At 56.4% G+C, this 12,957-nt stretch overlaps 3 protein-coding genes across 8 annotated transcripts in view; 1 reads left to right on the top strand and 2 right to left on the bottom strand.

Moving 5' to 3' along the window:
• Positions 1 to 3,460, top strand: part of CPAMD8 (C3 and PZP like alpha-2-macroglobulin domain containing 8) — a 74,954-nt gene extending 71,494 nt beyond the window's left edge. For all 5 annotated transcript variants that reach the window (XR_002123936.1, XM_019642020.1, XM_019642023.1 and 2 more), the window contains one exon: positions 2,351 to 3,460. Coding sequence is in view for 4 of the 5 variants with exons in the window: in XM_019642020.1 (XP_019497565.1) it covers positions 2,351 to 2,372 (22 nt within the window). In the remaining variant the exon portion in view is untranslated. The remainder of the gene's footprint in view (positions 1 to 2,350) is intronic.
• Positions 3,461 to 4,435: 975 nt separating this feature from the next.
• On the bottom strand, positions 4,436 to 8,387 carry F2RL3 (F2R like thrombin or trypsin receptor 3). The gene is made up of 2 exons (XM_019641835.1): positions 6,317 to 8,387; positions 4,436 to 6,022 (listed from the first exon to the last, which is right to left on the bottom strand). Exons 1-2 carry the CDS (start codon positions 6,423 to 6,425, stop codon positions 4,926 to 4,928), a joined length of 1,206 nt encoding a protein of 401 aa, XP_019497380.1. The 5' UTR covers positions 6,426 to 8,387; the 3' UTR covers positions 4,436 to 4,925.
• A 2,633-nt stretch (positions 8,388 to 11,020) lies between these two features.
• SIN3B (SIN3 transcription regulator family member B) overlaps positions 11,021 to 12,957 on the bottom strand; it is a 38,235-nt gene continuing 36,298 nt past the window's right edge. For both annotated transcript variants that reach the window (XM_019641979.1, XM_019641980.1), the window contains one exon: positions 11,021 to 12,931. In XM_019641979.1, the coding sequence (XP_019497524.1) occupies positions 12,701 to 12,931 (231 nt within the window). In that variant the 3' untranslated portion in view covers positions 11,021 to 12,700. The remainder of the gene's footprint in view (positions 12,932 to 12,957) is intronic.

The raw sequence follows: 12,957 nt of genomic DNA, 5'->3' as shown, positions 1-12,957 counted from the left end.
GAGGAGGTGGGGGACCCAGTCTCCCCTACCCAAGTCCACCCAACGCACATCAGAGAACAGCCTGTATGCACAGGGTGAGGCTGAGTGAGCCCTCGGAGGACAGAGCCTGAGGCCTGACAGTGCAGCCAGCCCCAAGAACCTGACACACCCCTGAGCTGATAAATCAACCTGCTGCTTAAACCTCCTGAGTTGAATTTACTGTAACTTACACCCAAAAGATTGACCTCCTCCAGAAAGTCTGCCCAGAAGCTCCCTCCCAGCCTCACCCCACAGGGCTCTCTGTTGACCCCCTTCTGAGGCTCAACCCCCAAGACACACCCCTCCCTGAGACCTAGTAGGCATAGGATCACTGTTAAAGAGAAAATTATTCATGATGCAAGGAAGACTTTATTGGGGGAGGGTGGAACTATCAAGATAGATAGAGGGAGTCTGGCAATGGGGAGAGAGATTGGATCCAACTACGAATACAAGAAGAAGTGGGGATTTGTAGCCAAGGAGTGGGATGGGGGTCAGTGGAGGAAAAATTACTAAGAGGAAACATCAGGGGTAAGGGGGACTCTACCTAACCAACTTAACAGGATTCTTGCTGAAGGCAGGCCTGGTAATTGATCAGATGTCCCCTGGGGGATGGAGGGGGAACAGGATCCCCATTAGATATGAGAGTGATCAGATACGGAGGGTGGGGATTCTGGCTAAACTGACTTAGCAGGATTTGTGCTACAATTGGACTGTGCCGAGATGAACACAGAAGTCCAAAGATGGAGACCCATCGTAGTTGAAAAAGAGCCCGGAGGAGCCTGCATAGAGTTTGGTCAGGGAGAGAATCTCTGTTATCCCAAAGGAAGTGGTCAGACCGAGAGCCCTGTGGGGTGAGGCTGGGAGGGGGCTTCTAGGCAGACTTTCTGGAGGAGGCCAATCTTTTGGGTGTAAGTTACAGTAAATTCAACTCAGGAGGTTTAAGCAGCAGGTTGATTTCTCAGCTCAGGTATGTGTCAGGTCCTTGGGGCTGGTTGCACCGTCAGGCCTCAGGCTTTGTCCTCTAAATCCTGCCTTGACGAGGGTCTTATCAACCCAGTGGCGAAGGCTGGTTCTCATGCCTATTCAGCAAACCCAGTAGGAATGCTTTTTCATCAGCACCCACCAAAGTCCCAGCGCTCCAGGGGTGCGCCATCTTGCACCGGGCACTGGATTTAGTCCACGTGCACTTAATATAATTATCAATAGGGCTGGGTTTGGGGCTACTGTTGCAACATTTTAATTTTGTCCCCTGTTCTTCCCTTCACATTCTCTTTTGAATTAATTGACATTTTTTAGAATTCCATTTTAGTTCAGCTAGTGTCATTCTAGCCTTGTTTTTTTAGTGGTAGCTTTGGGGATCACAATATATACAAATATACATCCTTAAACTTTCCAGTTTACTTGGTGTGAATATTGTACCACTTTGCAAAAAATGTATCACCTTTGAAGCCGTATGTCGCCATTTGTTTTGTCCTCACCCATCCCTCATGCCATAGCTGACATATGTACAGCTTAAACTCCCACGTGTTGACACTCCCTCCAGCTCTCGCCAGTGCCTTTCTAGGGGTCTGCTTTTGTTTTCGCTTTGGAGGGGGGATTTTTATTAAACTTTTAAATTTGAGATCACCATAGGTTCACATGCAGTTTAACAGAGACCGCAGCCCCCCCAGTGGTAACATCTTGAGAACTAGAGTACAGTGTGACACGAGGAAATTGACACCGATATGGTCCACCCAGCTTATGCCTATGTTACCACTTTCACATGTGCTCATTCCAATTGAGGCTGCAGTTTTTCCTCAGGTGTAGATTTGTGTAATCACCACCCCAGTCAAGACACAGAACAGCCTGTCACTTCAAGGATCTCTGTCACTGTTTTATATCCACCTCCTCGAGCCCCCCACTTCCCCTCCACAACTGCTCATTTGTTCTTCCTTTGTCATTTTGTCATTTCAGGAATGTTAGGTAGAGTCTGTAACTTTTTGAGATTGGCCTACTCAGCAGAGTTCCTCTTCAATACATAGTGTTGTTTCATGTATCGACAGTTCCTCCCTTTTCACAGCTGAGTTGAGGTCCCCAGATAGTTTTTCAATTTGGTTGGTGGTCCCACACCAGCTGCTAAGCTCTTCATGGAAGTGAATGCCCTGTCCCATCAATGTGGCCGAGTGGGGGTGGGCAGGGGCCTGAGGGGCCGGGCTCCCTAGCCGAGGTTCTGCTGTCTCAATGGGCCAAGGAAGCTGGACTGAGCCCGTGGAGGCAGGGTCAAGGAAGAGCACGCAGCCCAGGCACCCAAACCTAGCAGCTCACAGCGTCTTTCTCCTTCTCTTCCCATCAGTCAGAGTGGCTTCTCTTCCTAACGCTCAGAGCAAGACTTGATTTGGCTGCATACTGTCCCTGTCCATTCCGCTGGAAGGGGGCCAGTAATGGAAGAACTTCCTGGACTGCCTGGTGGGCTCATGGACCCTGCCCCAAGTGACTCCCACCGCCAAGTGAACCCTATAAACAGAACTGCAGAGACCTGACCTGCCCCAGTGGATGATGGGCCTCTTGGGGACCCAGACCCCACCTCCACAGGGGGAAGGCTTTTGTGGGGGTGGCTGGAGGCTCTTCACCCCCCCCCCCAAACTCCCCAGCTGCAGCTGGAGCTCCAGGCACCCCACCCTTCATCCCAGGACTGGACGTACCCCCATTGCAGGCCAGAGCAGCTCCCTCAGCTGGACTTTTTACTCCTGGGAGAAGGGACGTTTCTGGGAAGAACTCCTGGCCAAATGGTTGTTTCTGAGGGGACATGACTGGCCAAATCAAGGACATAGCATTCATCCCCTCATCAGCAGCTTTGAAATGAAACAAGCTGCCTTTCTCCGAAATGCAAAGCCCCGGCCTCCCCTTTGGGGGCATCCAGACTGCTGACTCTGAATTGTAGCAGTCTGTGCCCCCCCCTCGCCCCCCGCGCACCCCAGTCTTGTCCCAGAGGTGCCTGAATGTTAGGTCTTGGGCAGATGAACCTGGATCTTCCTGCCGTCTGGGCTCTCCCCATGAGTCCCTGCCCACCTGGCTCCCCACCTGGAGGACCGCCTCCTCCTCAGCCTTGGGGTGGGCCGGTTGCCCCAGCTCCATGGTCCACTGAAGCTTCATACTCAGACCTGCCTTCCTGCCAGGATCCTCTTCAGCTGTGGCCTGAGTCCTGTTTTGTATTCCCTCAGGCGTCCGCCTGTCTTCCCCTCACCCCCACCCACTTGTATTTATTTCAGACCTCCACAGGGGGCAGCATAGAGACCCGTCTATACCGGAGGTGGCTACCCCAATCCATGGGGTCCCTGTCGTGAACCTGGGCCATTTCCTGTGCTCCTGACCCTTTCAAGTCTACGAGAGTTCACTGGCTGAGGCTGCATTCCTCAATCCCTAGAGGCTGCCGGTGTAATAAAAGCTCATTCCCACAGAGTCACTGATGGGCTTCAGCCTTGGGCGGGGCGGGGTGGGGGGGGCAGCCCCAAAAGCTGGAGTCCCAGCTCCCATCTGGCCCCTAGGCATCTATTCCTCCAGCTATAGCCTAGCCTTTCAGAGTAGGGTGGGAAGGGGGGTGTCGCACACCTGCACCTCAAGATGATCAGATTCCCATACATTTGTAAGGAATTCCACCAATGATAAGAGGTCCCGGTATCCCTACGCAGACTCCCCCAGTGGTAACATCTTGGAAAACTCTAGTATGCCATCACGCCAGGCTACTGCTGTCAGTACACTTTGCTGATCTCACACGTGTGTGTGTGTGTGTGTGTGTGTGTGTGTGTGTGTCCTGGAGCTGCCTGCTCACCAGCGCATTCCTCCCCAGACCAGAGACATAGGCCCAATGGGGAGTCCAGGAATGGCCCCCAACCCCTTCTGTCTTTGGGGGCTTGCTGACCTCTACAGTTGATGCCCCAGTGGCTCCTGACACCTGATGCCACTCTCTGGAGTGGAGGGGGAGAGTGGCAGGTGCCTTTACCCACGTGGTGTCCCCTTCCCACTCAGTTCAGAACAGGCTGTAAACAGGGGTGGGGGTCACAGGGCCAAAGCTGCACCCTGCTCCCCACCCATATTGTTTCCCCTCTATTCCCCTCCCACCTGGTCCTAATGGAGGGGAACTAACATTAAATGAGAATAATCAGATGTCAGGTGAAGGGGAAGAGGCGACATCTTGCAGCCAGGGGACAGCAGGCGACTGAGCCCTGTGGCTCCCAGTGATGGGCTGCACAAGGCTTTGGGGAGCAGAGTGGGGGTCTTCACAGTGGTTGCTCAGGAGACGCCCTGTACCTTGAAGCCTCTCCTGGAGCCAGAACCTGGGCTTCTGAGAACAAAGACCACCAGTTAGGCTCCCAGCCTCCTAAGCTACCAATGGTGGGGGGGGGGCCTGAGCCTCCTGGGCAGGGACCTTCAGCTGGTCCAGGGTAGCACAAGCCTCATCTCATCCCCACCTTGGACACAAAGAGAGCTGGCTGAGCCCGGGAATCTGCATTTACCCCCTGTCTTGGCTTCCTGGGTCGCTGTATTGCTATAACCAAGTACCACAAGCCAGGTGACTTACAACAGAAATTTATTGTCTCAGTTCTGGAGGCTGGAAGTCTGAGATCAGGGTGTGGGCAGGGTTGGCTCCTGGAGAGCCTTAGGGACAGTCCCTCTGAGGGTGCTCTCCTGGTTTCTGGTGGCTGCCTACAACCCTTGGTGTTCTTGGCTTGTGGCCCAATCACCCTGATCTCTGCCTCCATGGTCACGACCTTCTTTGTGTGTATGTTGGTGTCTTATTATAAGGACATCAGTCATAAGGGATTCACCCTACCCCAATATGACCTCATCTTAATTACACCTGCAAAGACCCTATTTCTGAACAAGCTCATTAGAGGTTCCTGGTGGACATGAATTTTGGGGGACCCTATTCAACCCAGCACAACCCCTCTCTGTTTCCCTGCCTCCTGAGGGGCTGTCACAAGCGATGAGGACCAGGTACCTGTCCCCGGGCTGCCCCCCTCCTTGGAGGTCGTGGTGGCTCCCGGCACCCAGCAGAGCAGCCCCTCCCTCACCTTGTCCCTAAACTCAGCCGATACATAGTAGTAGATGAAGGGGTCCACGCAGCTGTTGAGGGTGCTGAGTGCCAGGCTGGGTACATAGGCAGCATACAGGTTCCCCCAGGCATCTGGGCGTGGGTCTGAGTAGTGCAGCAGCAACAGCACGTTGCTGGGCACGAAGAAAGCCATGGCGGAGGCGAGCACCAGCGAGGTCAGCCTGAGTGCATGGCTGTAGCGCCGGCCACCAGCCGCCAGCGCATGCACAGTGGCCCCGCAGCAGAACAGCATGGTCAGCAGGGGCACGAGGCAGCCGAGCACGGCCAGGCAGATGAAGGCAGGTCGCCAGTAGGAGGCCTGGGTGCCCACGGGCAGCGCATCGTGGCAGGTCACGTGGTCTGAGTGCGACAGCCGGAAGGTTTGCTGCTGCAGCCCCAGGGGCAGCACCAGGGTGACTGCCACCAGCCAGGCTGCAGCGCAGAATCCAGTGGCCAGGCGCTGGCCTCGCAGGGCGCGAGCCCGCAGTGGGTGCACCACAGCCAGGTAGCGGTCCAGGCTGATGGCCGCCAGCAGCAGCACGGAGCAGTACATGTGGCCATAGAGCGCGGCCATGTCCAGGCGGCAGGCGACCTCTCCAAAGGGCCAGCGCTGGCCTCGCAGGTGGTAGGCGATGCGGGGCGGCAGGGCCAGGGCTAGTAGAAGGTCAGCGGCCGCCAGGTTCATGAGCAGCACCGTAGACGGCAGCCGAGGCACCCGTGTGGCCATGACCCACAGTGCCAGGCTGTTGGCGGGCAGCCCCACTACCAGGACCAGCACATAGAGTGTGGGCACCAGCCTTGTGGGCACCCAGCCCAGCAGCAGTGCCCTAGAGTTGTCCAAGAGCTCCAGAGTGTCACTGTTGTTGGTGCAGGGCCAGCCAGGGAAGCTGCGTGGGCCAGGTGGGCAAGGGGTCCCAGTTCCCAGCGTGCCATCTGGGTGAGGGAAGGGGGATGGAGGCACTGAGAACACAGGTATCACCCCCTCCCCTTCCTGCCCTTCAGCCAATACCTCCAGCTAGATGGTGTCCCTCCCCCGCCGCCCCTCACCACCGCTGCCTCCAGGGGCTGCAGTCCAGGCCCCAGCTCAGGAACCTCCAGGCTGGTGGGCGAGAGCTTGACATAGCCCCTTGGCCTCAGGACTGGGCTGGTGGGACCCCAGTCCTCTGTGTCCTGCCCATCTCTGATGCCCACCCCCACCGTCCGGAGGTAGTGCCTGGGGTCACTCACCATCTCCGTCTGCTGCACTCCCGCTCTCGTCGTAGATGCTGGGGGTCTGCGTGCCACCCTCCAGGCTGAACCCCAGTGCCAGGGACCACAGCAGCAAGAGCATCCACATTTTGTTGGAGCTGGGTGTCGGCTGCTCTAGGCCGTAGCCGACTGACTTCGTATTTCCTGTCTGCTGGACCCCCCACCCGCAGCTTCCTGAGCACAGGCAGAGGGCAGAGAGGGCCAGCAGACAGGGCCTGGTGAGATAAACCGGCTCCTGCCCCCAACCAGCCTGTGGGAGGCCCACAGATGACCTAAGGTGGACTGGTGGCTAGGACCACTTTGTTAGAGGTACCTCATGGGGTCCAAGTGTTGGGCCAGTAAGATGGGCGAGGAAGTCCTAGGCTATAGCACACCCACCAGCCCCTGTCCAGCTCAGGAAGCCTAAGTGGTCACTTCCTGTTAGCCAGTCACAGCTCCCGTTCTCATGACAGCCCAGCCTTCCAGGTCACATCCCCCGTCAGGGGCTCTTGGCCTTTCCTGAAGCCTCCCCCATCTCCTGTCTCTGGCGGGCAAAAGGAGAGCCCTCCCTTCCAGGTCAGAGGTCAGAGCAGGTAACCCACCCCCCACACCCTTATACACACACCCAAGCACCCCAGGCTCTCTGTGGGAGCTGCCCCACCTTCTCGAAGCCTCACCCATGCGCCAGCATGGCCCCCATGGGCAGGTGTAAAGTGAAGGCCAGAGAGGGGAAGGCATCTTGTGAGTCTGGGGTCTGGTGGGGATGTCTGCGGAGGTGCCACTCCTTAGCCAGAGCTCTGACGCTGGCCATGTACTGCCCTGGTGGTCTGACGGGATCCTGGCTGCAGCATACCCTGGGAGATGTCCATCCGGCTGGTTCTCAAAGTTCCTTCTGTTCCTCTCCTGGCCCCACCTCAGCTCGGGGTCAGAGGTATGACTGGGAGGGAGGTCACGGCCACATCTGAGCCCAAGGGAGGCGGCCAGGCCAGCACAGGCCAGAGGGTCCTCTGAACCACCCTCCTGGGGAGCCCTCCTTCCTCTGGCCCCTCCACATTCCTGCACTCAGATGGGGGCCCGCTGTGCAGATGAAGAGACTGAGGCTCAGAGGGGAGGGTACACTTCTCTCCTGCACTCAGTCCTCCCCCACCCCCCATGCCCCTCCAGGCCCCGAGACAGGCCTCTACTGTCCTGCCCTGGGGCACCCCCACACTGGAGATTCTCGACCCTGTGCTGTCATTCTTGGGCCATGGTGGCAGGGGGATGTCTGGGAGCAGGAGGGCCCCAAGGGGCTGGTGGGGGTCAAGGAAGAAAAACTGAACTAGGGGTGGGAGAGGAGATCAGATGTGGTCTAACAACAAGCCCTAATCTAGTCGCACACTGTGGGCCCAGAGGAAGTGACTGAGCAGTCTGAGATGCTGAGGTCCCTGCCCCCAGCTCCAGGGTGGGGGGCGGGGACCAAGGCCTAGAACACTCCCGCTGAGGCAGGGGTCTCAGCCAGGAGGCTGTCCCTCATTTCTGAGCGGTTTCCACTGGTACCAGTAACAAATTCAGCCCCTTGCCTATGTTTCTGGGCAACACATGACTGATAATACCCTCAGTGCAGGAAAGCTGGGATGGGACCCTCTGCCACCCTCCAGGGAATCCTGTGCAGGGGGAACTGGGGGCTGGAGACGCTGGGCCAGAGCAGACTGGAGCCTCCCAAGGAGGGCAGTTTAACTTAGGAGTTCTGAGTCCAGGAATTTATGACCAGACACGTACAGGACGGCATCTGTACGGGGATATTCCCGGCAGCACAGGGCAGGGGGTGCCCCCCATTCACAGAAACAATCCAGTGCCAGCAGGAGGGGGGGATCCCAGACAAGGCAGGTGGACGTGCAGGCCGCTGTCCTGTCCCAATTGGGAGACAAGCCATGCAGAGGCACCTCCTGGGGGACCCTGGCACAGATGCCTGTGGGGAGAGGGACTTGGGCCCTTACTTTTCTCCGTATGCTTCTTTGTACCATCAAAATGTTCTGTATGTGTGTCCCTTTCCATTAAAGCTTATGTTTAAAAAAGGCAGAATGGTAGCTTTAAAAAGAAAGGGAATGGGGTAAAAAGTATAACTAGTGCACTGTGTTGTACAGCTGAAACTAATTCTAAAAAATGTGTATTTCATAATAGAAAATAATAAAAAAAAAAGAAAGGGAATTCTGACACATGCTACATGGATGAACCTCGAGGACATTATGCTGAGTGAAAGAAGCCAATCACAAAAAAAACAAATACTGTGTGACAGAAAGTAAGTGATGGGTGCCAGGGGCTGAGGGAAGGGGATGGGGAGTTAGTGTTTAATGGGGACAGAGTTTCAGTTTGGAAAGATGAACAAGTTATGGAGATGGATGGTGTGACGGCAGCACAACAGTGTGAATGTACTTAATGCCACTGAACTGTGCACTTAAAATAGTTAACGTGGTAAATTTTATGTGTATTTTACCATAATTTAAAACTTTTCTTAAATGGTGAAAAAAAAAAAAAGGCAAGCAGGCCTGACTCAGCGGCTAGTCCTGGGTTTCCTTACCCTCCAGCCCCACCAGGAACCCCAGACAGCTACCTCTCCCCTACCTCGTTGTCTTCAGTGGAGGACGGGGGTCTAGGGAGTAGACAATCCCTCAAGCCCTTCCAAAGCAACTCTTCTCAGGTAGCCATCTTTGTGGAAACTGTGTTGTCTTTCTGTTGTATTTTGCAGCCAGAGAGCATCCACACGTGCCTCCATCTCCCCTCGTGCCCACGCTGGGCCTCTGTCTGTGAGGAGGGACGTTAACCCACTGTACTGGCCCAAGAACAGGGGGTTGTGATTCCATCTTGCTGGGTGCCAGGAGTTGAAATCTGGCCTTCCCAATCCCAGATGCCCTGTGCTTCCTCCCTGGGACCCCAAATCTGAGTCTGCTCAAGTGTACCATGGTCTGGAGCTCCCACACTCAGGGCAGGAGGGAGAAGGTGCTAGAGAACCATGGGGAGGGCAGAGTTGGAATTCCTAACTTATGGAATTCCCCAGCTTATGGAGGCCTCACCCCACACCCCAATCCCTGCAGGCTCCTAGGAGGCATGTCCAGCCCTCACCACGGGTCTCTAGGGCAGACTCTAGGTCAGCCTGCTTTTTAGAACAATTAGCCTTATTGTCAGCCAGGACATGAGGTGTTAAAAGTGCTAGCTGTACCTCGCAAATAGCCAGCAAGACAAACACCCCTCTAGTAACAGAGTAAATGCTCATAAGGTCCCACCTGAACCGTTCTCCCACTCGCTCCCAAGCATCACACACCACCCCCTCCACCACGCTGGACAGGAGGGTAGGGCAGCCCGCCTGGTCCTGCAGCTCCCCTCTCCACACCTGAGGGAGGTGAAGGGGGGCACGGGGCACTGAGGAGGGAGGGCTGTCCTTTCACCATGACCTAATCTACTGCTGGGGAAGCAGTGGCTTCCACAGGCCCTTATGATCTGGTGCTTCCCTGGGTGAGGAGTCTGGGCAGTGGGCTGGGCCTCCACTCGGGGACTCACCAGGCTACAGTCTAGGCGTTCCCAAGCCTGGTTCTTATCTGTGGCGATCGTGTCCCCTCCCCAACATGGAGCTGCCATTTTCCAGGCCAGTAGACCTTCCCTTCAGTTACTGTCCAGGAACCTCATCATGGTCACAGGCCACTTGAGGGCAGGGACTAACAGGGGTGTCCATCAAGGCAGGAATCCTGGGGCCATCTGAGAGTTCTGCCCACAATGGGATGGGCTCCAGTCTGCTCTCCTGGGACCAGGAGTCCTTTGTGGGAGCTACAGAAGCCACCATTTGTACCTCAGAACCTCTTCCCAGTGCTTCTGACTGAGGGAGGCTGGCATGTGGGCACAGAGGGGCCCTGAACACCCCCAACATAGGCTCTGGGCAGGAGGAATCTAAGACAGCATGAGCCTCGGTTGCCAAGGTCCCTGCTACTCCTGGCCCTCTGGAGGGGCGTGTGGGCACAACCAAGGGCAGTGCACGTGGTGGTGGTGGGGTCAGACATGGGCGGAGGGGGTCCCTGGGAGGTAGCAATGGCCACCTGGGGAGATCGGGACAACTGCTGGGAGAGGACTGGCCAGGTGGGCAGGGTGGTGCCAACTGAGCTCAGGAACCTGACAGGTGAGGCCTGGCAGTGGGCACTGGGTGAGGCTGAGGGGAAGAGATACAGGGGTGCGGCTGGAGGGGTTGGCCAGTTCTGCTGTGGAAGCCGCACGGGGTACCAACTAAGAGGCCCTGATCAGAGCTGTGGGCTCCCCCTATCTGGAGGTGGGGTGGTTTTGTGGGGCTAGGGGAACAAAGGCCCCTCACCTGCCGGTGGGCCTCAGGACTTTGCATCACACATACAAGGGTGGAGAAAGCTCCGAAGAGCAAACACTATGTCCTGAAGTCAGGTTTTGCACACACAACACTAGAAGGGTAGCATCTCACATTTCTACTGAATATAAAAACTGAATTGGGAATAAATATTCTAGAAAACGCTCCCATATGGGGCTCGGGCATCGTCCCATGGGAAATGTGACTGCCATTGCGCAGGTGCGGTGAGGGTCCCACATGCGGGATTTGGGAACCCTCCAGTGCGCAGGCGCAGACACTCCCTGTGGACCCTACTGACTTACCTGGCCCGAGAAGCCGCTCTGTGATTCACTTGCAGGAAATGACAGATGGAACCTCACAGCTTTGTCAATATTTAATTTTTAACTTTAATGTGCAAATAAATAGAAAAGGAAACTACATTCAAAACAGCTGCAAAGGAAGTCCAAGCCCCAGAACAGAAATTCTTCAAAAATGCGAGAGCTCCCTAGAAGCATGCAGGGTTGGGGCTCGGAGGTCTGGCCCACACCCTACCCCTGTGGGGGCACAGAGGGGCTGCAGGCTCCCCAGGGGGCTGTCAGGTGGGGCTGGTTCAGGAATTCCCATAAGGAGTTCCCTTCTTAAAAATAACAATGAGGACAAAGTGCCTGGATTACACTCAAGAAAACATAGGCAGGGAGACCCTGGCAGGGACGTGTCAGCCTTGGCCCAGGCCTAGAGTCGAAGGCTTCACAAACCTCGAGTTCCACAGGTAACCTCTAGAAACACGTCCCCACTTCTGGGAACCATGGGTATGGCACAGCTCAGCGGCAGGAGGGTGAGGGCTGCGCCAGCAGAGAGGAGGCTGCACAAGATTGTTTGGGGCCAACTTGTCTGTGGGTCCCGCTCAGTCTGATGGTGCCAGAAGCCTGGCCAGGGCTTCTAGCGGTGCAGTTAAGTGTAAGGAGCTGGACCCCAGCTCGAACTGCTTGCTATTGGCACAGAAAGCCTAGGATGCCTCTGTGGGACAGCTGCCTCAGCCCCTCACGCCCATGCCCTCCCCAGGTGGTCACTGCAGAAGCGGCTGTATCATGGTGGATATGAGGAGGGCTCTCCTTCCCCACGCCAAGGGTCTTCGCTGTTGCAGAAGTCACAACCACTGAGAGAGCATCAAGGAATAAATATGTGTGTGCATGTATGTATTTCTAGAATGTCCATCTTAGGTACACGACCCCGCCCCAGGGCCCTCCAAGCGTGGGCCACTCAAGCTTGGCGGTAGCGTTGGGCCGAGCCCTGTCCCCTCACAGACCCAGAGTCCGGCTGCTGGATCAGCACAGGGTTTGGCATCTTTTTTTTCTAGAGCGGGGTCTTCCGGGCCATTCTGTCCGCCCCACGTCCTGACGTAAACGCTGAATCCTAACAGTCTGGCTGAAAGGGATCTTCCCACTTTCAAAGTGATGAGGACCCGAGTGCCGGCTGGGCCAAGCCAATGTCCACACTGCCAGATGTGGATGTCGCTCAACTTGCGAAATGTTTCTGGAAGTTCTTAGAACCCCTCAGGAAGGACATCATGCTTTTAAAGCAGGTCTTCTGGCCTGATGCCTTGGATGCTGGGGGCTCTGGAATGCTGACCCCTCCCAAATGCGTACCCTTGCACTGCCTGTCACTGACTTTTCCAGATGCCCTGTGACAAAATGGCCAGCGCAGCCCTGCCGGGGATTTGGCACTTGTGATGGAAGCGCCCAGCAGGTGTGTGAACACAATCGCTTGTTCCTCGGCCAGTGTGTGGGTCCTCCCGTTGCTGGTGGGGGCTGAGTCCCCAGAGTTCAAGTGCAGGGGGTTCAGGTTCAGCACAGGACAGGCCCAAAGGAAGCTGAGGAGCCAAGAGGGATGGCAGTGTGGGGCTGCAAGCCAACACAACCCGCTTCTCTGGAGCTGGCAGCCTGTAGCAGCAAGGCTGGGGGATGCTCTGCTTCCCTTAGGTGGTTCATGAAAATGCCCCTGATGGGACACCTAGGCTGAGGAAGTGACCGCAGCGAGCTCTGTGTCGTGGTGGCCGCAAGGGCGCATCAGGGAGAGGCCGGACGGCGGCTGTACTGCACACGGTAGCGGGTCACGGGCAGACCGTGCACGTGGGCTGTCTCGCAGAGCGTTTTGCAGGGCACCATGTCCTCATCCTCCTCGCCCATCAGCCAGTCCTGCACCAGGCCGGCTGCCTCCACTGTCACGTTGTCCTCTAGCCAGCGGCCGTGCCACTCCTCAAAGTGCTGGTGGTGACGCAGCAGGACCAAGGGCTGCACCTGCAGGGGGCGGGTGGGGTAGAGAG

Source organism: Hipposideros armiger, unplaced genomic scaffold (genome assembly GCF_001890085.2).
Source record: "Hipposideros armiger isolate ML-2016 unplaced genomic scaffold, ASM189008v1 scaffold_64, whole genome shotgun sequence".
Lineage (NCBI taxonomy): Eukaryota > Metazoa > Chordata > Mammalia > Chiroptera > Hipposideridae > Hipposideros > Hipposideros armiger.
Note: the sequence above shows the minus strand (reverse complement) of the source record. Positions and strands in the feature narration are given on the sequence as shown.